Source organism: Anoplophora glabripennis, unplaced genomic scaffold, assembly GCF_000390285.2.
Source record: "Anoplophora glabripennis isolate ALB-LARVAE unplaced genomic scaffold, Agla_2.0 scaffold640, whole genome shotgun sequence".
Lineage (NCBI taxonomy): Eukaryota > Metazoa > Arthropoda > Insecta > Coleoptera > Cerambycidae > Anoplophora > Anoplophora glabripennis.
In genome coordinates this window covers 203,142-226,452 of record NW_019416735.1, presented here as the reverse complement: position 1 = coordinate 226,452, position 23,311 = coordinate 203,142, and the positions used below count along the sequence as shown (strand labels likewise).

At 31.0% G+C, this 23,311-nt stretch overlaps 1 protein-coding gene across 1 annotated transcript in view; it reads right to left on the bottom strand.

Annotated features, from left to right (window-relative positions):
• Positions 1 to 10,855, bottom strand: part of LOC108911033 — a 40,081-nt gene extending 29,226 nt beyond the window's left edge. Inside the window, exon 1 of the mRNA XM_018715856.1 lies at positions 10,774 to 10,855. Within this exon, the coding sequence (XP_018571372.1) occupies positions 10,774 to 10,855 (82 nt within the window). The remainder of the gene's footprint in view (positions 1 to 10,773) is intronic.
• Positions 10,856 to 23,311: the final 12,456 nt, after the last annotated feature.

Here is a 23,311-nt window from a genome sequence, read left to right as displayed (position 1 = left end):
GTTACAAAGAAAAGAGGAAGAACCGATATATCGATGTATCGACAGCGTTTCAGATCGCTGTGTACCTTTATGATTTTATATCAATTAATAATCACATTCTTTTTATTTAATGTGTAATATAATAAAATTATGTTGATAAAAATAAATTTAATTTTCAATAAGCAAAAATTAGTAGCACTGAAAGAAAATAAACTCGGTTCTATCTTAAGAAGACAAACTAATACCTGTACATCTTATTTATCAACGCTTACAAGTAATGTAATGTAATTTTAATATGATATCTAATCATTGTGATATTAACTACAGTACTGTTCGCTCATTAAAATGAATTGTATTAAATGTTTATCGTATATTTTTTTAATTGTATTTTCTGCTATACATTAGAATAGAATAATATAAAATATTTAAAGTAGAAGGCAGAAGTTCTATCCATACCACAAATCCATAATAGTTACCTATTTATATTATTTTGTGTTATGCGAAAAGATATCGAAACATTGATGTTTTTCTTTTAATGTATCGAACACGTCAATGTGACGTTCACTGATGTCATACGTCGATCGTTTTTCAAAAATTGCCAGCCCTAGACGTATACCTGAAATGTTATCAGCCACCAGTGGTTATAAATATCACCACTTTTTGTAATGAAACTCTATTTACTATTTTGTGAATGAAACTTGTTCGGAGCATATTATTATTATTATTATTTTCATAAATGCACATTAAGAGCATTGGTACTCTCTTTACAACACTAGTTTTAATCATTTGTATTGTTTTATTTTTATTTAATAAAAATCTGTTACCTACTACTTACCATTTTTTTTATTACAATTCTTTAGAAAATATTTAATGTGCTTAGTTCTTTTTAAAATATCAACGGAATAAGTTACTAGTACACATTTAAATAATAACCTAACTTTAAACATATATTTAAAAAGATTTAACACAGTAAAATGAGTATTTCTATATAACATCTGAAAGTGCAAATGAACCAGAAAATAATAATTTTCATATTTTAGTGGAAGTTTGGAACATTCATATTTATCTAAATTAAAAACTTGCAATATTAAGTTTTTGCTATCTTTAAAATATGTACATCCCTTTCGCTAATAAAAAATAGAAATTTGTATAACTTGACTATAATTTTATTTACCGGGAGTCACGTTACAGATTATAAAAAGTTTATATTTTAAGCAAAATTATTTTCAACCCCATATTAAATATAGAAAGTAAATAAAACATCTTATAACAGAATGCGAGTATGCAGATTTATCTGAAGTGGTCCGCGATGACGTCACAACCTCCACTAACGTGGAGAAAATATCTGCTTATCGAGCAATCCTATGTATTATAAATATCCTTGTATTTTATAATTCACGATTTTCTGGCAGAATTTAACAATCTAGCAAGCCTCGAATCAGCAGATATTTGGCAACATTGTGAGAAATTATTAACTTCGTGACCAGCAACTGTTGCGGAAATATTTGTCTTGAAATGTGGACGATAGAAAATTACCTTCGAAATATTATATTAATTGAAAAAAAACCATACCTCATCAGGGATCGAACCCCGAACCTTTAGACTAGTAGGACAACGCGTAACGCTTTGAGCTACGAGACCACGTTTATTTACTTTCGATAACCTGACTTATATACTTAACGTTCTACCTCTTGTGATATAAACAATAATTATAATGAATATATTGGCATACGGCAGGATACCAGTAATAATATTATTGGCATATTTTGAAGAATTATCAAAAACAATAAAAAATAAATTGTTGCATATTTAAAAAAGACCTATTTATCTGTCAGTTTAGAGAAAGTATAGTGCTGTAAAGTATTTTTCATGGTAATGATTTATACATACGTGAAAAAACTGTTTTTCTCACTCATTTGTTTAAATAGAAAAGTTAGCTAATAAAAGTTTTTGACTCACGAGACGAGAGATGTCTTGTATTATGTTCCTTTAGACAATTTTACAATAATCTCGCGTATAGGACTTTTTTCGAGTTTCTCTTTTATTTTCGCTAATTTTCCTGGTGTAATAACCTCTGTAACCACATGTTCTTGAATTGTTGATATTTCATTTAGTTTTCGTGATATCGTCATTTGAGTGCAATGTGTTTCTAAAGCTGGTAATTCTTTGATTCATATCCACTGTCATACTAAATACACACACCGAATTTGGTTAAATTACCTCAAACGGTTTAGAAATTAAAAATTAACTGATTTTTTTTATATAACAAAAAAAATAGTTTGGCCCCTGTATTTTTGCCCTCTACTTAAGAAACGCCCTGTATAGCAGGAAATCTCTTCAAAGTTATAACAAACTTTCAGTAACATTAAGATTATTTTCAACATTTGTGTCCAGCTTGAGCATTCTCCTGATGAAAGTTTCACATTTGCAGGTGGTCGTCCGCATTTTTTAACAAACCGACAAACAACAATCATAAAATTTTAATGATATGATACAACGTTTCAACCATCAGTAGTAGTAAAATTTTCACTAATATCACCAGTACTTTTAATAATTGTGTGCAGAAATTTTCGTGACGAAAATTATTCCGAACCGAAGACTGAAATTGATTTGGTCATAGACAATTGTCAATGTCTAAGGCAGTCGAGCTTAACTTTCAATCTTTTAATATTTCTTCCGTCTCTGGCAACCAGTTCGTGTTCTTTTTGTTACCTCGCAATACGCAATGAAACTATAAATTCAGTTAAGGATGAAATATGTACAATAATCAACATTTCTTCAGCGTTTCACAACTGTAACGAATTATTTATTTATTCAGTGAAACTTAATGTCTGTGGTGTCATTCCATCAAATCTCATATGAGAATCTCAAGCGCGTTGCCCAGAATATGTAATAAGTTTATTGTATAACGTAAAACTCTTTTTTTACGTTGAAAATTATTCAGAAAGTCGTACTTTTATTTAGATTGCTTAGCTACCGTTAAACTTCTTCCGCTGCATTGTTAGCATATAGTCAAGTGATGTATATTCATCGTCATAATCATCGCGCTGCTTTAAAATTTATTACGTAACACCACCAAACATAAGCGGCAACTGTGAACTCAGAAAGCGAGTTGTCTAACGCAAAACCTTCAGAATGCGATGAAAAAGATAAACAAACGCCGTGCAAATTTCACTCGCCTTCGTTAAGTGACCAATTTTCGATAGATACGAAAAACGTTATTGTTTTATAAAACCGTAGGTAATCGACCATTTCGAATAAAGTACATGGTCAATAATAACTTTCTATTCGTTGTAATTTATCGGTCTTCTTAAAACAACAGCTGGGATATAATTAGATAAGACAAAACTCATACGAATATTTGATCGAGTCGGAAACCTTCAGGTTGTCTTGCAATACCGACGCGAGTTTGCAGATTTTTTCGACTAACAACTGCAATACCTAAGCCACCTCCTTATCCTTAATACGTCTATTTTCTAGACGTTAGCGCCGGTAATGGAAAATACGAACACGCTGTAGGTCGTTAAGTCGTTTGAGAAGGTAAGTAGATGAAAAAAATAATCGGTTTCGGTTAGCTGTACCTAGCCTCCGGGCTATCGTGAGCTACACCGCAGGTGCATATCTGCAGCAGTCTCTCGTGGCCCAAACAACCGGAAGTGCAGCCGAGCGTCGGGGTTTCGGAGCGGAACAAGACTCACTGATGCTTACGTCGATACGTAACGTGTGGTTTCCAGCGGAAAGAATAAGATGAACGGATTGCGGGTATCTGATGGCCTGCGTGTATGATTTATTTGGAATTCGATAGCAACACGTTTATAAAACCAAACTGGCAGTTTCCTGGGGTGATATCGAACGTTATACCAAATGTTCCGTTTTAAAATGTATTCTTCTTCCCTATTCCAATGATCTATAAGGTGTTGCCGCTTTATTCGTAGATGGAACTAGAGAAGAGAAATGTCATGCGATGCCTGGGCAGTGTTATGCTGACATTCGTCGTAGATCAACAACATATGCCGTTTTTAATCATTGCCACTGACTTAGTCTATTAAAATCGCGTATAATTAATTTATGAAACAAAACTGAGATATGTTCATTCTAATTGATTCTTGCGAGTGAAAAAGTAAAAAAGTAACTTACACACAAGCGGTTAAGTAATAGGTGGGTAAATTAAATTGTAAATTACAAAAATCTCGTTCGTGACTTTCTCTAGCGTTTTTACGTGATCATAGAAAATAATTATACACCTCATTAACGCCATAGATGTAAATAGAATTAGGTACAGTTTTTTACTTGCTACGGATTGTTTTGATAGGCAGATATGTGGCAATTCTCAGAGCAATACAAATACTCCTCTAGAATAGTTTCGATTTATGTGTAACTTTTTTATAGTGTTTACATTAGGGTGGCCCAAAATAAAACGATTTTTTTTTCGCGTCTCGTGAAAATATGTTAATTTAATGTTTTAAGAGCCCCCTCAAAATATCAGCTCAACAAAAATTTTTTAGAGGTCGCTCAAGATTTTCAAAAAATTCCAAAATCGTTATTTTATCATTTTCTAGGTTGAAAAAAATCTCGATTCTGAAAATTTCAAATCGATATTTTAATTTCGAAAGGTCACTCATAATTATTTTAACTTTAAAAGTAGTGTACCAAAAATGTTTTTTTGAATAAATATCAACTAACAATTTTTTTTTATTGAATTTGAAGAACAAGAGAATAGAAATAAATCACGAGACAAAATTTACTACCGCATTCCGAGTCTCAAATATTTATAATTTTTTAATTTTTTTAAATTAAAGTGTCTAAAAGTTAAAATAATTATGAGTGACCTTTAGAAATTCAAATATCGATTTGAAATTTTCAGAATCGAGATTTTTTTCAACCTAGAAAATGATAAAATAACGAGAAAAAAAATTCAATTTTTGACGATTTTGGAAATTTTTAATAATCTTGAGCGACTTCTAAAAAAAATTTTTTTTGAGCTGATTTTTTGAGAGGGCTCTTAAAACATGATATACTGACATATTTTCACAAGAGACACGGAAAAAAATATTCGTTTTTTTTTGGACCACCCTAGTATACATCTAAAATATTCAGAATCAGTGATGTTTAATTAATAGCAGTTGGAAGGAAATCGATCTATGATTAATCAGTCATTTATAAATGAGGTAATTTCTGATTTATTTACATACACATATGTCCTCTAAACACTGGAAATGTTACTATTAATTGAAGTGAGAACAATATCCTTTTAAACAGGTCATTGCAAACGTCGCAAAGGAAGCATTGCAAGAGCAATACATTAACATACGTATTTATCATGTAATACCCATTTTTAATACCAAATTCTTTGTGTTATCATGTTATTTGAATAAGAAATCGTTTCGGCTTATTAGTTTGAAATAAATTACTATTAATTTTAATATAAATATGATATTAAATAAGAACTGTGGCTAAATAAATTCATGTCGAAGAAACGTTTTAGAAAGTAAATAATTTAGTTTTATTACAATGCCGGAATTAAAAAAAAAAACATGCCGATGCATAGTAAAATATGTTATGAGGAAAAGCATAATAATAATTAGCTGTTTGATGTAAACAGTTTTGTAATTGGCAATTAAATGTGGTAATTAAAAATATGTAGTAAATGTCAAGAGTGGCAACGTGTTTATTAAGAGGACGTAATTATCTCAGACTAAATTAAGTTAATCGACGAAATTTCGCAACATAATGGCGGTAGAGGACCACGCTCATACTTTGGGATATCCCGATCAAAAGTTGTTAAAGGCCTAAGATCACTATCACTGCAGTACCAATGATTCTACTGCCTAGGCAGTAAATGTGACACTTTAGTGCTTGACAGCTGTCCAAAACTACGCCTTTAACGTCGATCGGCGAAAAATGACCTTACGCACTCTATTCAATTAGGAATACGGATAAAAATGTACGATATTTACTCGTTTACGCTATCGGGCGCAGAAAAAAAAATTATAAGCCTGTCTCTTGCGAATCCGTGACTAACTATCCGAGTCGCCTGATTATAAAAATTGGAAATTTTAATTATCTGAATATAATTACGAGCTGTTCTGCTGGCGAAACACTTTTCTCTCTGGTTGGTAGGTGCCTTGTTCGCGGAGATCTCGCTCGTTATCGGGCAAAGAAATAATCGATCACACGTGGTTGGTTTCATCTTCATTGTATAATTAAGGCACTTTCTCTAGTTAGCCTGCAATATTGCGCCTAAACCGTGAATATTCTTCGATTTTAGGACACCGGAATCGTGTTTATCTCGACTTCGAGTGAAAGAATACAACAACGAAGAGGAATAAATGAGTTTTGTAAGTCGAGCCTCTGCGTCCATTTTAAAACTAAGTTTTCTTAAAACTGTCACGAACATTATGACAAAATTATGTAAAAATCTGTCCTAAACCAAGCTCACGTATATAGTTTCTCAACAATGTTACATGAAATGAATAAATATTATAGCTAGTTGTTTTTTGTGAGCCAGAAGTGCCTATTCTAATATTTAATTACAGCATCGGGCATCAACAACGAAAGTTCTACATGACAATATACCATGACAGCAAAGTAAACAATAATTAGAGAATTCTCCTACATAATTAGGTGGGTTTGAAAAGCGACGTACCTGTCTATTTGCTTGGGACCTAGTTGCACCCGATACGAATTAAGTATACTTACATGTATACGAGTTGTCAATCACCCTGTATACAAACTATTAAGTCGATTTTAATTAAACGCCACAGTCAATATTGAACACCAAACGATCTAGTCAAAAAAATATCCGATTTCATAGCCAATTGCTGTCCCTTCAATCAAATTATCGATCTCCAAAAATTGCTTATCAAATTGTGAAACAATTAAACATTTAGTACAGAGTTTGTGTATAAATATCTCCATGTATACAAATTGCCATAGTTCCTCTAATAAACAATATATTCCGAGATCCACAGGTTCAAATTATAAAAACAAACAGCTACCGAACAAAGCAAAAACTAACGGGACGCAAATCTATTTACCTAGTTTTTAAATTAAACTGATAGCTTCACATTCTTCTATTTGTTCATAAGAAAGCCGCCTAAATTAACTTTAGACCGAATCTGAGAGATTTTTCTCAGCAACAGACCGTACGAAAATAATTTGCAAAACGTGGATGACGATTATAATTGTGCTTGTAAAAGTGAGCGTATGATAATCACGCTTTGCGTATGTACCAGGACAGATCTCCTTGTTGACATTCTTTTGTAGGTAACTGTTTTTTCACGAAGTTCATATTTAAATAAACACTATAGTACCTCAAATCGCTGCAATTCCGCTCTAATAATGCTTGGAAATAAAGTTGTATGCATTAAAATCTGTTTTGTAGATTTAAAAAATGTACGAAATTTCCTTTATTTAGAACTTTGACGCTTCTCAATAACAAATTACAAGCTAACCTCTAAAAGACTTCTCCCGTGGTCGTTTGTCTGTTTCACGAAATTTCCATGGGTTTCTACGAACAGTACAGAACAATCTCTAAGCTTCCAGGACATGATAGAAAGAAACAGAACATATTCCAGAATCATCTCATAAAATAATAAACTAAATAAGTGCATAAACAAAGCACACTAAGCCGATTTCGTTACAATATTTTTCTATCAACTGCGATACTTATTTATTTCACTTCAACTTCAGAAAAACCTCCTGAAACTTTTCTTTTTAGCGGAATTTCTAAAACGATGGTTTCACAACATAATTGGCCAAAAATATCTCAGGATTTTTATTGGCAACCTAGTAATTACTTCTCGAATATATTTGCCAATACCGCGAGTGAAAACAGATTAGGTGGGTACGTTATTTTTTTAGAAACGATGTTTAGGAATGTTTTAATAGCCCTACTCTTTAATTATCTTAAAACTAGATCGCGATTGGCCGGAGGAAAATGATAGGCAGCCTAATATTGGAAGAGTTACCGACACAGCTATTGCAATAATATTTGGACATAAACTTTTTATATATTTTGAAATACCTTTAATAAAAGTACCAAGATGTTTATCCCCGACTAGATATATTCTAGCATGTGAAATAGACGGAAATGAAAACGGATGTGACTCAGACATATTTGGAACGAAAGGGGGTGTAGAGACACTATATTTGGTACAGGTGATCCATTTTTTTCACGTTAACATCACCTGTGGTGCATACATTTCAACCTCCTATTGTTATTCTCTATTTCTATTCCACACCTTCTTGGGTGGATGAATTTAAAAAAATTCCTGACGGCTCTACACGGAATATTATTTGAATTCGTTATTGGATCGGGCTGTTTCGATACATATTTAAATTTGAATATTGGACGAAATCAAAATTAAATATGCAGTCTAGCTGTCAGCGAAACCTTTGCATAAAAAATTTATTCGTTCTTGAATGGATGTTTTACGAAACTTGTTGACCTTTTTTGGTATTCAAGTAAAAGTTGAAAAAATGTTAATATCGATTATTTTCGGATATAGGTTAAATTTTAATGTTAGTGAATGTTGGAATATTTACCATTATTTGCAAAATATAATTGTACATTATTATTACAGGACAAATAACTAGTTATTGAGAATATTCCTTTTTGAATTCATTTTATTATACAGGTAGTTAGATACTGCCACGGGATATATTTTGAGTTAATAGTTTACGCAAAGAAAATGCAAACGGTTAATTTATTCAATTACAGTTTTTTCCTTGAAATTATAAATGTCAAAGAAACTACACTAAAAACAGTTATAAAATAGGACGTAATTTAGTAAAAAGTACGATTTTTATACATAAAATGATTTATTTTTTTTTAAAATGAACTTGAATGATTTTCAAAAAATCTCAGAAGTCCACATATTTCTTGTAATTCATATTCTAAGAGTTTATTTCAAAATGAGCTCGAAAAGTGAAGACAAGCATTTACCAGGGGAAGTATTGGAAGCGGCACAAGGTACTATTTCACAATTAATCCCCAAAAAATCATCGAGACAGTACGAGATTGTCTACAACGAATTCAAAGGGTGGTGTAGTTCGAAGAAAATTCAAAAAGTGTCCGAAGTGGTATTACTGGGATATATGGAACATAAAATTAATAAAATTATACCTTCGATGTTATGGTGAGTATATTCCATGTCAAAAAGTACACGGAATGCGAAAAAAATGTAAATATTAAAAAATTTCGAAAATTGCTGCCATATTTGAAAAGCAAATCAGTTGGATACCGTTCGAAAATGTCAAGAATTTTAACCAAAGAGGAAATTGAGAGATTTTTACAAGAAGCACCTAATAATAGATTTTTGCTAGAAAAGGTACTTAATTCAAATTAATATAAATCTGAAACCGGTAACTCCGTTGTTTTCAACAAATCTTGACGATTTTTTTTTAACTTGAAGCTCTTTTCGTAAGCTTTCCGAATATGTAATAATATATAACTATATCACGCTTGTGCGTCGTATATTTCATTTTGCAAGTAAGGCTAGAAAAAAATAAAAAATTTCCAGGTTGCAAATTTGAAATTAAAAAAAAATGATAGAATTAAACGTATTATTATGAAATCTACCTTGAAAAAAATCAGTGCGATTGTGGAAGATCCTCGGGATCGTCCAGACTAACAATTAGTTAATTTGTTTATAAGGCCATAACTTGTAAACTATTTAACTTACCGATTCCAGATTTCGTGTGAGTTATTAGACAGTGATAATGAATGAGAGGATGCGATGCCAAAACGTTCTGGTAATAATAATACAGTTTATAAACGTTTAATTCAAAAGTCATAAATAAACTTCAGTTTATTACTTTTGATCTAATCATTATTTTTTGACGCTCGAGGGTTAGTTTTGTAGGTCTTTTGAAAACGAAAAAAAAAAAGTATGTTGCTGTTTTCTCGTGGAAATGAACGGAAAAAAGTTATAAGCGAGAAACGTGAATTTATGTAAAAATTATACAATTAACCACCTTGTAAAAAATCTTCCCCCATTTTTATGACTGTGGAAACTATTTAATATGTTATTGTACATAATATTTAGCACTTATAGTGATAAATTCAGCTTGCCGAAACAAAAAGTCGCGCCCAACTCTATATTTCCTGGGATGTGTATTTTTAATTTGTCTGATTTTGTATAAAAAAAAACTAAAATTATGCCACAAATAACTTCTGTCGTCTTTGACCACTTCAAAATTAGTAAATTATAAATTTTCCGGAAACTATACAGCACAAGACAAGTTAAATATTCTGCAATTTCTTGGCACCTCCCTGTACGATACAATAAAATTTTAAGTTTCTTTTTGGACGCGTGAATACAGTTAGAGAAAAGTATAGTTTACTTTGAAACGCCATTAGATACCAAATCGCACCGAAACAGTAGTTATAACTGAAATCAAAGCGTTTCCGTTGTTCAATAAAAATTATTACCACCGCACAACCAACATAAACATAACTTTTATTAACCACTACCTCGAACACCATCTTTACTCTAATTGCCCCTTATGGTTGTACGACTTAAAAATCATAATTAAAAATTATAATCTGAATCTCATTAGCGACTTCACCCAAGTAGGTCAGAATTATTCCGCGGATTAACGGGACCACTAAAATAATTAATACACAACAAACAGTCGCCGAAATTTATCTAAAACACTGCCGGATTTCTGTCAAGAGTAACTCGTACAATTTTTTTCAGTGGAAACAGTAACTTTAAAGGACCGTTATCGCGCCGAAGTAAAAGGACCGTTCTGGGTCCTTCAGAAGGGCCAAATAGTGCGAGGGCTTACCTGCTGGTAGATTGGTAAGTCCGAGGAGGATAAGGGCGGGTAGCCACAAGGGCCGCGAGCCCCTACACTGACACACAGACATCGCGCGCGGTACCAAACCAACAGTTCTTTGCACCTGTCGAGTTCACCGGTAACACTGACCGCGGAAGAACGAGTTGAAGACTGCCGTTGGAAACCAGGACGGCCGACTTCTTTACGCCGATGGATCTTCGCGGTGGCTCCTCGCGCCGACCACGGAGAAGGTGGGACGGACGCCGCGTAAAGGAATAGGTGCCCAGAGATCAGGGTTCCAGAAGAATCCTTTTTTCTTCGAAGACGTTTTAGACATGGTCTTTTTCATGCAGTTACCATTGAATACACAGAAACTTATGCGAACTCGAGACTCCTACGTAAAACATATTATTTCTGCTTTAAAAGGCAAAATGTCGAAAATAAAATTGGGTTTTATTTTTAATAAACAAAAACGAAGCAATCTACGTAAGTATAGTACAGTCATTGAGGCTTTTCACTTCCGAATTCTTTGAAACTGAACCGATCGACTTGAAATTTGGCAGATAGTTAGAGAAAAGGTCAATGAACATTAGTCACATAGCGCCGATTGACACTCCCACCCCTTCTCGGGGGTGGAATATTTTTTTTCAGAAATAACGCTAGAGAATAAAATTTTGAGCAAAAAATATTCGAAGAATTTTTTCGAGAAATCAATAGTTTTTTAGTTATTCACCATTGAAAACTTGGAATTTTGAGAAAAAAAAAACACTTTTTCAAAGTATTTTTCGCGAATAACTCAAAAACTACGCATTTTATTAAAAAAAGTGTAATGAACAAAAATGTAGCTTATAAATAAACAAAGAAAATCGTTTTTTAAAAAGTGTTGTACGTCCTATACAAAGCGAAATATGGTTAGTGGAAGGGGACTTGTTTTGGGGGGAATACTCGAATCGATGTATTCAACGTCAAATAACGGAAAAAGGATTAATTTTACGTGTATAACGCTCCTGGAGTTTTTTGTAGTACTCAAAAAGACCTTCAAAATGAGCACTTATAAAAGTTAATTAGAGCAAAATTGAAGGAGTTATCGTCAAAAACAGATGGGTTGCTCATATTTTTTAAGGAAAAATGAGCAGTAAACGCTGTACCATTTCCATCAGAATTAAAATTAATCGTAGACCCTTTACAATTAGTTTTGTTTTAGTGTTTTTCATACGATCCTGAAGTTAGACCGGTTTAGAATGCGTATTTTTTTAATAATGTACGGTAAAAGTTGAAAACGTATTTTTCATTATTCAAAAAAAATTGCCTTATTTATATAATAACTCTGAAACTATGAAAGATACGTAAAAAATGATAGACAACAAAAATGTAGCTTTTTTTCAACAAATATTTTGCTTTTTTTATTCCTATAGCATAAAAAATAAAGGAGATATCGCCGCTTGAAGTATCCATTTTAGTGAAAAAACGACCTGTCTCGAGCCCTTCGATCCTTTCCCTTTAAAAAACGAAGGACTTAAAAGGTTTTATATGCAAACGATCTTACAGCTCTTGAAATTATCTTTAAAATGCTTTTTTGTAGGATACTATAGCTTCAAAATTAACCGAGTTATGGTAAAAAAACCAATGACATTTTTTCGGAGCAAAATAGGTTTTCTCATTTTTATATATTATCGTATTATATTATACAAATAGAATATAAGTAAAAAAAAATTAGTGTGATTATTTATATGAAGCGTAGCAATTTTTTTTATGATTTATTATATTTAAAAATCGATTATAATAAAAATATTTAACATTAATATTGGTAAAAAGGTATAGTTTATAAGTTGAAAATGGTAAAAGTAATATATTCTTTCATAAACAATATAAGGGAACTTTTATTTTAAATTATTGCACAATTATAACATTCCAAGATTTAAAACGTAATTTTTTATAATTTTTTTAGCACAGGGGTGATTATAAGGGTTGAAAAGTATTATGAGATACAAATTGTTTCATAAGCAATGAGGGAATTTTTATTTTAAATAATTGCACCGTTAAAGCATTCCAAGCTTTTAAAAAGTAATTTTTATCATTTTTGTCAATACAGGGGTGGTTTTTAAGGGTTGGTAGGGAAAAATTCTTTTATTAGCTATAAGGTAACTTTTATTTTAAATAATTGCACGCTTTAATCACGCCAAATCTTTAAAAAGTAATTTTTTATCATTATTTTTTGCATAAGGGTAGTTTTTAAGGGTTAAATAAAGGGTCGAAAAGATCAAATATATCATAAAACATCTTCGAGAATATGGAACATTATTTAATCTTTGTGCTTGAACAAGATTTTTATCAATAAAATGCTTAAAACTTAATTTTTTTAATTTTTTTCACTTATTCTAAGTTTTCATGCAAATCCATGCAGTTTCAAAGAATTCGGAGGTTACAGCTGATTTTCAGCTTCAATGACTGTACTAGTAGGATGGAGATTTCTTATACATTTTTTATGTCTCAATGAATAAAAATATGTATCTATCTATCTAGATGAGTTCAGTTAAATCTGCTTAATTGATCTCAGGTGACTGTGGATGCTACATCGAGTACATGTAGTACTGGGACACCCCGTACATAACATAAACCCGAATACAACATAAAATTAGTAGCATAATCTTGATTTTAAATTCTGATCAAGTTCATAGATAAATTTTACAGTTATAGGTAAAACGTTTGTTATATTAAATTATTCCGGAAAAATTATGTGGCACGTGCAGATTTTCGTTAAGCTTTGCACGTAGGCAATGACTATTTTTTACGATGGACAAGACAAGAGGCCTCTATAGATATTCCGAAACGAGTTTTCATATGACTTCCAGAATGGTCTCGTAGAAGAAACCGTAGTTTCTGGAAAGCTCCAACAATATAAACAGCTTTCACAGAACCGGTAGATTATTTAATCAAATTTTATGTAAACATAAATTAAGAGCACAGCAAGGATTTGTAGGTATCTTTATCACAAAATAAATAAGCCTTAAGACGAAGCTTCCTTCCTACTAAACACCAGCATTGTTCTCATGCAGCATTGTAATTGGTTTTGAATCGTGGTAGCGGTTCAATAATCGAATTGTGTAACTGACCTTTGCCGCAAAGCAAAATTCTAGTTAAATCTTAAAAATTAGATACGACAAACCTCTAGTTAACCTTAGAATTTTGCAACCGAAAACAAAAACAAGCTGCTGGTATTTGGGTACGTTCTCTGTTCCCATGAACTTGTCCTAAAATTCGTTACCATGTTGGTTTTGCGAATATCAAAACACACAGCTGGCATTATATGTAGACCAGTGCTTAAGCCTTCAAAAATGGTAAAAAGTGAAAAAAAATTATAGTAGAATGAAACCCATTGGAAAAGGAAGAGGATATAACAGAAATGAAAGGAAAAATAATTTACGGGCGATCTGAGGTCGGGAAGGGGAGGGGGGTGAGTTTTTAAGGGTAAAAAACGGTTTATCTTGATTTCCGCAAAAACTACAAGTCTTATGGAAAAAAGTTAAATAGCAAAGTTGTAGATAATAAAAAGATCTACAACTTTTGTATTTACACTTTTTTCACATAACCTCAAAATTTATGTGAAAAATTCAAATAACCAAGTTTTTGGTTTTTTATTTTTATCTTTTAAAAAAAAATTTTTTTTTCACGAAATTTGGTGAAAACTTACCTATTTATGTCCCAAACACGCTGTAATTTTTTTGATTTGAAATATTTATTTTTTCACCTTATTTTTACTTAATATCGAAAAAGCACCCTAATTTTCAATCGAAAATTCTCACGTCAAAATATCTGCTTTTTTAAAAACGTCGGTGGGCTTTTTCTTCGTTGAAATCTCTACTTTCTGATGGTGTAAAAAAAATATACATTACTATGGTAAGTTTTCTCAGGAAATGCAAAGAAACGAAAGAAGATTCTACAACTTTCTCAAAATATTGTAGATGTCTTATTAAATATTAACTTTATTAACTTATTTGGTTGTTAATTATAATAGTATATTTCGACTTGTAATTTTTTTGTTTATCAATGTAACATGGAATCTTACGTTTTTCGAGTAATTAAAGTGTAAATTTTAATAAATAGCTCAAAATTGTACATAATGATTAGAAAAAAATTTTCGGATTCTAGTTCGTTTCTTTGCATTTCCTGAGAAAACTTACCATAGTAATGTATATATTTTTTTACACCATCAGAAAGTAGAGATTTCAACGAAGAAAAAGCCCACCGACGTTTTTAAAAAAGCAGATATTTTGACGTGAGAATTTTCGATTGAAAATTAGGGTGCTTTTTCGATATTAAGTAAAAATAAGGTGAAAAAATAAATATTTCAAATAAAAAAAAATTACAGCGTGTTTGGGACATAAATAGGTGTTTTCACCAAATTTCGTGAAAAAAAAATTTGTTTGTAAAAGAAAAATAAAAAACCAAAAACTTGGTTATTTGAATTTTTCACATAAATTTTGAAGTTATGTGAAAAAAGTGTGAATACAAAAGTTGTAGATCTTTTTATTACCTACAACTTTGCCATTTAACTTTTTTCCATAAGACTTGTAGTTTTTCCGGAAATCAAGGGAAACCGTTTTTTACCCTTAAAAACTCACCCCTTCCCGACCTCAAATCGCCCGTAAATTATTTTTCCTTTCATTTCTGTTATATTCTGTTTCTTTTCCAATGGGTTTCATCCTACTATAATTTTTTTTGGTTTCAAAAATTATCAACACTGGTCTATTATAATAGTGAAAATAAAGAATGACCGCAAAAAAACTGTGATTTTCGCCCGTTTTTTCACAATTCGCAGATAATTTAAAAAAATACATAAAAATATGTTTTTGGTCGCAAATTACTTGTCGTAAAAAACTGAAATGAGCGTAGCTTTTAGTATTTTGAAAATTTTAAAAATCACCCCTACTTAGGGGTTAAAAAAATTGCCAAAAATGAAGAATTTGAATATTACCAATGGATATAAAAACTATTAGCATGTGAATGATCTTAATATATTTTTTTTTGGAATTTTTACAATTATTTCTGATATTCTCTATTTTTGGGGATGATTCCACCCCCAGAGCGCGCTTAAGGGTGGATTTTCTAATTCAACATGATTATTTCAGTCATGAGAATAAATCTTTCTTTGTATTAAAATTTACATACTAATAGTTTTTATATTTATTGGTAATATTCAATTCTTCATTTTGGGCGTTTTTTTCAACTCCTAAATAGGGGTGATTTTTGAAAATTTTCAAAAAACTAAAAGCTATGCTATTCTTAATTTTCTAACCAAAACCATATTTTTATTTATTTTCTTTAGTTCTCTGCGAATTGTGAAAAAACGGGCGATTTTTGCGGTCACTTTGATTGGTTACTGGATTTGGCGAATTATTTAAATTAACACATGAAAATTGAAAGCAAATTAATTAGTAAACTTTTAATTAACACACGATTTAATTGGCGAATTAATTTAAAAATACGCTAGCTAATCAGCGGAGTAATTAATTAATTAGTGTCCTAAGTAATTACTTAATTAGTCGCCACATTAGTTAATTAGTACTTAACTGAGAAATTAATCAAAAATGACTTTATTTGTTAATTAACTAATTAATTAATGCATTAATTAATTAAGACGTAACTTATAACAAAAAAAAAATAAAAGAAAACAAATTTGATTGATTTAATTAATTACTTAATTAATAAATGAAAATTAAAAGTAAATGAATTATTTAATAATGCATTATGATTTAAAAATTTACTGGCGTATTAGGTAATGGCTTTATTAAACAGTTCACTAATTCACTAAAATTAGTACATAATTAATTAATTAGTGTACTAAGTAATAACAGCTCAACTGATTAATGAAATAAGTAGTTATTTACTTTACTAATTACTTAATTAGGTACGTAATTTATTATGAAAGTACAATAATTTATTAGACAATTATCAATTCATTAATAATTAACTTAATCACTTAAATATTTCATAATTTACTAATTAATCGTTATAGTTCTGAACTTTAAACCTTACAGTGAAAAATTTCGATTCGGAACACGAATTGTTCCGCGTTTTCGCTAATTATTCGACGTGAAAAAACTTCCGCGGTAATTTTTCCGTCTCGTCAAACGTTGCGCAATAGCCGATCGAGAAAATTGCATCGTTTGCATTTAAAAACACACGAACAACGTGTTATACGTACATTTCCAGTTAAAAAGAGGTATGTGGAGGTAACAGCGGCCGATTTGCGTCATGTAGGCGAATTTAAATTTCACTTTAATAACGATCTCTCTTTTTATGTTAAACTGGGTACTACATAAGTACGGGAAAATCGCTCCAAGTTTTAGTTACAAAACGTTATTATTCGGGGACATTCTTGTATGAGTTTTCTGTGTGTAGAGAAAGTCACTTCACGACGATTAAATCTGCGTCGTTTTGATTTATTGGGACACGGCTGTGACAAATTAAATGCCGAAAAACATCTGTCGGAATCTGTTACATACTTCCTAACACCCTGTATTTTACGATTAAATAACATAATAATTATGTTATATCAATTATTGATATGGCACGAGGGACAAAAATGTTAAAAGGTTGTTTACGCCCAGACAAGGGTTCATGGTACCCATCAAACTGATATGCTCTTCCTTGTCTCCGTTAAGGCATCCAAAAAATGCAGACTAATACATTATGGGCCTAATCTTAACTTTTTCATGACAAAGGAGTTAGGGGACCGGTTAAAATATGTAGTTAATAACATGTTAGGGCGAGCCCTAAAATATGCAGGTAACAATACTGAAGATTAGTTTTAATATTAAGCATATTTTTACTTCGTATAGAAACATGTTTTCAAAAATTAAATCTGGACTTTAACTAACATATTTGGAGGCATAAATGAATAAAATTAATTGCGAAACATGTACAGGGTGTTGTAAATAAAGTCGTAAATAAAGAAGCGATCATAAAAACCTTGACAGATCGTTAGTTTGCCTGTAATAGCCACTCTCCTTTTTAAAAAATAGCATTAGAAATAATATTTTGACGAAAAGGTCCAACACATTAGAATATTACACAAATACTCCGTTTTTCATCCTGAAAATCGTTTCTTAATAATATTTTGTGTGTCTCATAAAGAAAAGAGACTTTGCTGATGAATTAAATCAGATTTTTCTAAATTTCCACGGCATCCTAGATTTTACGAATTGACACATTTTGTTTCGCGAACGAACAGAGATTTCTGACAGCTAGATAACTAGAAAACAATGAATTTATCTACATTGTTGCAAATATTGTTTATCTCAGTATAATATTAAACGATACATGTAATATTTAAACAATTATTAATGTAATTTTAACATGAATCATGCGAGGGTTAAACAGGTAACGCTTGTTAAGTAAAACATGTCTAAATAGTTGTTTGACAGAAATGAAATCAAGGTAAAAGATCTCGAAACACCGGAAAGGAAGTATACCAACAATGGGCAAGATAAATCATATAATTATTACAGATAATATATTTGATATGTGCGATATACATATTTTGCAACGGCAAATTGCAAAATCTGCCACCTTGAGTTGATGCAGCGAAATGTACACATATGACTTTTGTAATAAATAAAATCATAATTACGTTTCTGTTATATCTCTTTCATGTTTCATATCTGATTCTAGTAACACGCGGTTTCCATTGAGCAAAAATGACTAACTAGGCGTGTCGGATAAGAAGCTTTAAAAAATATATACCTAATCGAATACTGTCGGCTTTTCCACAAGAGATTTCCAAAAATAGAAGATTACTTTTAGGTTTTAGTCACATCCGTAATAAAAACGTGTTGAGATATTTTAATTTATTAATAAATAATTGCTTAGGTAACTTCTTGGTCGTTGCAATTGTTTGAAAAGTAATAAATAACAAACTACAAGTTATTCGTTAGATAAAAAATGGTAAGTACGACACACGTAAGCAAAACATCAACAATATGTTCGACCGATAAAATTCAATCCTGATGCCAATATACAATAGAAATTTGCATCGCTTTATGAAGCGGCGAAATACTTGCCTATTTTTAGATGAACCTTATAGGAAAAACTATGATAGTTTGCAACTGTATACGCAAGTTATTCTATGTAAGCTAACTGTCGGTCTGTTTAGCAAAGTAGTTTTCGCTGAGCATATTCCATTATGTTCAAGTCCGTTAGTCGTAGAACCTTATGGTAACTTAACTACCGATCAACACTATACCTAATTAATTTATTAATATTTCCACAACTTTCCACATAAATAAATGCTTTTTTTAACAGTTACTGTACCCATTTGTTCTGGGAAGCCTCTAAGAACAAATCTCAACAATCAACATTATAAAAAAATGATGATATATCAGTTACTACTTATATTGAAATTGGAGAAAGTTTATTTGGCATAGTGGGTTTGTTCGTAGGTATTATATGTAAATTTGCACGAATTTTTCCGAAATGAGTTGTTAATACGGATGTAAGAAGACGAGACTGGTATTTGTCACAATTTATGTATTTAGGTCCCCCCCAGAAAACATTTTTCTAGAGGTAAGTGTTCCTTAAGGGGATTTCCGCAGTCATTGTCTTTCTGTTTACTGTCACGCCAAATATAAACACGGATTTAGGCTTTCTTACCATATAGTTAAGTTCCTTAAATATTTAAATGAAGAACAATATTTTATATACAATACCACGTAAATGAACGATACATATTGACATTGAAAGGTCTATTAGGTCTATCTATTAAGGGTTTTATAAAAAGTATATCTAATTAATCATTTTATTGATCATGGGAAAAGATATCTAGCATGACGTATGGTTTTACAAAAGATAAAATCGAATTTCCCAGACCTAGACCATTCCAAGAAAAAATTTCTTTAGAAAATTCATAAGTGAGGAACTGTTTCTCTTTGAATCGACAATATCCTGAAACTTATGCAAATAGTCGAGAAAGTAATTATTAAACGTTAAGTACGTGGGAAAGCCATAAAAACTTTAACAAAGTCCCATTAGATACCCTCTTACATGTTTTTAAATGTCCAGATTCGATATAAAGATACGTATCTGTAATCCGTAAAAACACTAGAAATTAACCACTATGTATACGTATTTTATAAAATAAACAGTATCGTTTCCAAAGAAATTATAAAAGATTGTTTTTAAACTTACTTTCTTACATAAAGTCAACTTCTTCATAGTCCAATAATCTCCATCTAAAAATGCTTGAGAGTAGTGCCTGTTGAATTTTTAATTTAAATACATTTCCAATAACACTAGCACATATTCACTTAACATTTAATAATCACAGAAACGTTTATTTCGAACAATTTATTACGCTACCCACTAAACACGAAACGTAAATGAAACGTTGCAAGTGAGATGTTTTACTAAACATTTGAAACATTAACTAGAACCGTTTCTGTTTCATTACAGAAATGTAGCACTTGAAAACTTATTTAGTGAAACATAGCCGAAACGTTACAATTGAAGAGAGTTTGAAACATTACTCGAAACATTCCCTTTCGATCTCGGAAACATAACAGACGAACAACCCTTTGCTATTTTTGCTTATCTTATGGAACATTCGGCATTAGTTAAATTTTGCTCTCAATCCCCAATCCTTCTCAAGCGTTAGTTCATTTGCCTTTGTTATATAAAGACATAATTAGAAAAAAAATGTGGTGGCATATTTCTAACACAAGTCTAGAAAAAATGTATGTTCGTGACTTGCGTAGACTGCGCGTAACAGCCCGAGTTTATTTGTTTCCCGTGTGTCGTTTCAATTCGTATTATGTTAGGTTAGGTTTGCGGTTTGTCAGTTTGCTTCGTTTCGTTGTTATTCATCTTTACTTTGACGCTATTTTATGTGATAATTTGTAGGTAGTGTGTGCAGTTGTGGTAATTGTAAGGTGCATATAAAATAATGAATATTGATGCAAAATGTTTAAAACGATATGTGTAGAGATTTCCAATTTTGCGTCACATCTACCTAAACATAGTTATTTATACCCACTCCCACTACCTATTATAGACAAGAGGACAAGGGACAAGAACTAAGAAAATGGAACATGGAACTTTGTATACGTTTCGATATAATTTGAAGAGCAACTACTTAGTCAGTGAGAACTATTTGAAATATGGATGAATCAAGTGAAATAGACATCATTTATTTTACATTTTGTACAAATGTTTATATTTGTTTATGTGTATAGGCATGCTTAAATAAAAGAGTTTAGGTATACCTACAGATATCTTTGTCAAGATATCATTTTGTATACTTATTTCTGCTGTATAATTTATTATTATTCAAAGGATATATGTAATATTGACCATGCGTAGAAGAAATTATAACTTTATATTATTTTTCAGTAATGTTATTTGTTTTTCATGTTCCTACCATTTTAAGATTCATAATCATAACTAACTTTTTCTAATTATCAGTTCGTCATTGTTACCATATTCATGATGGTCTCAACATTAGAAAATTTCCATTTCAGAAGCGTATTTGAACAATATAAAATGTGTAGCTTTTTTTTAATGCTTCTGATATTGTTTTGTGATATTTTTATTTGTACGATGAATGGCAAAATTCATAAACCATATTAGAAACTTTTTTCAGTGGCTTCTCAAAAAGAAAGAAATTCTTAGTAAAAGTTGCCGCATCCCCAAACTAGAAGAGCATATTTATTTTTTTAATATACAATGTAACTTTTTTTAGTTCGAATTAAGTCATTCACAATACAAATAAAAATATCACAAAGGAGTACTTATTAGAGATATTTAAAAAAATACTCACACTATTTATACTATTTCAAAAACGCTTTTGAAATGAAAATGATCTAAAGTTGAGAGCATTATGAGAACAATATGGTACTAAAATTATTATGTTACTCAAACATTTCTGAAAATATACTGAAACGTAAAACAAAAATATCGAAGGCATAAATGGAACATAAAAAGAATGTTACTGAAACCAATTTTTTGAAACGTTTCATTGGAAACGTATTTTGGGGAGGACATCTTGGGCTTCTAGAACGTTACCAGAACGTTGCATGGATTTTTTATGAAACGTTTCAAGAAAAATGGAAACGTTTCTGAAACATGTCAGAAACTGAAAAATGTTTAGTGGGTATCCACACGACAGTCCAAACAAGGGTTAATAAAAACCGCGCGAAACCTTCACTAACGAACGATGACGCTATCATATGTGCGCCATCTAGTGAGAAATAAAGGGACGCGTATGCATACGTAAGACAAGGATAAATGCTGCGTTGCCAAAGTTCTGTTGCAGAGGTGCCATAGTTTCAGAAGTTTTCACCAATAAAAGAAATGTCTTAAATAAAATTAAATAATAATGAAATTAAAGACGTAACTTCGCTTTTGCGAGAATCATTTTATTAAATAAATGATGAAACTTCTTAAATTTACTTCCCAATGTTTAATTTCGGAACTAGATATGACAACATCGACCTACCTTTTATTATATCGTTCAAGGCAGCTGATTGGCTGAAATAAAAAATCTGCTATAACTTTTTAAATTCAATCAATCTGCTGTTCTAATTTCAATAGACGTACAGAAAAAGAAACTAAACGTTACACAAAAATAAATCCCATATTGAAAATAAGTAGGTACATAGTATGGTAGTTATTCTACGGAACTAATACAAAAACGTCATTTTTTAGCCAGAAGATGGGGGAAATAAGAATATAAACCTTGTTTACGGAAACCATATTTAGGTATGTAAAAATATTTTTTAATCGCGTGAGTTAAATCACTGCAACGAGTTTTATCTCCACTTTCCATTTTTTTGTTATAACCGATATGTTCTGAATATTAATGAAAAGTGTAAATTAACTGTGCACCGGCTGTGCACTCAAGTGCAATATTTTCTATTCCAAGGGATGCGCGTCAATTGAGGATATTTTAATAATCTTGCTTGCAACATAGTTCTTTCAAACGCAATGGAATCACATCAATATTAATTGATGACTATAAAACTGTAATTGTTCAAGAATTTCCGGTATCTTTAGGTGTAGCTTCATTCAATATTGAATTATACATCTATCTTGTATTGATATCGTTAATATTAACTTGAAATTGGTGCAAAAGTTGCGAATTAACAAAAATGTATATATTAATTATTCTAGAATCTAGAACACAATTTAATATCGTCATATTTTACAAAAAAACATTTTTATCTCTATTTAAAAATATGTTTTAAGTATTTTCGTCAGTTCTTTTTATAATGTCAAAGAAACACATAATGTCTTTTATTGTTTATAAAATAGTGTTTCTGCTTTTTACATATACTTTTCAATTAATTGTATATTTCTGAAATAACCTTGCCTTGATCATGTTATTCCCAAGACGATTTTTTTACAAATAAATAATTAACGTAAATTTTCTTAAATCATCTAAAGAGCGACATTTTCATGAAAGCGATACACGCATTCCACAGCACACTCGGACTCTCCCGTGGGCTGAAAACTAATAAGCGTATTGCCGTTACTTGAGCCACTATCGGTTTGA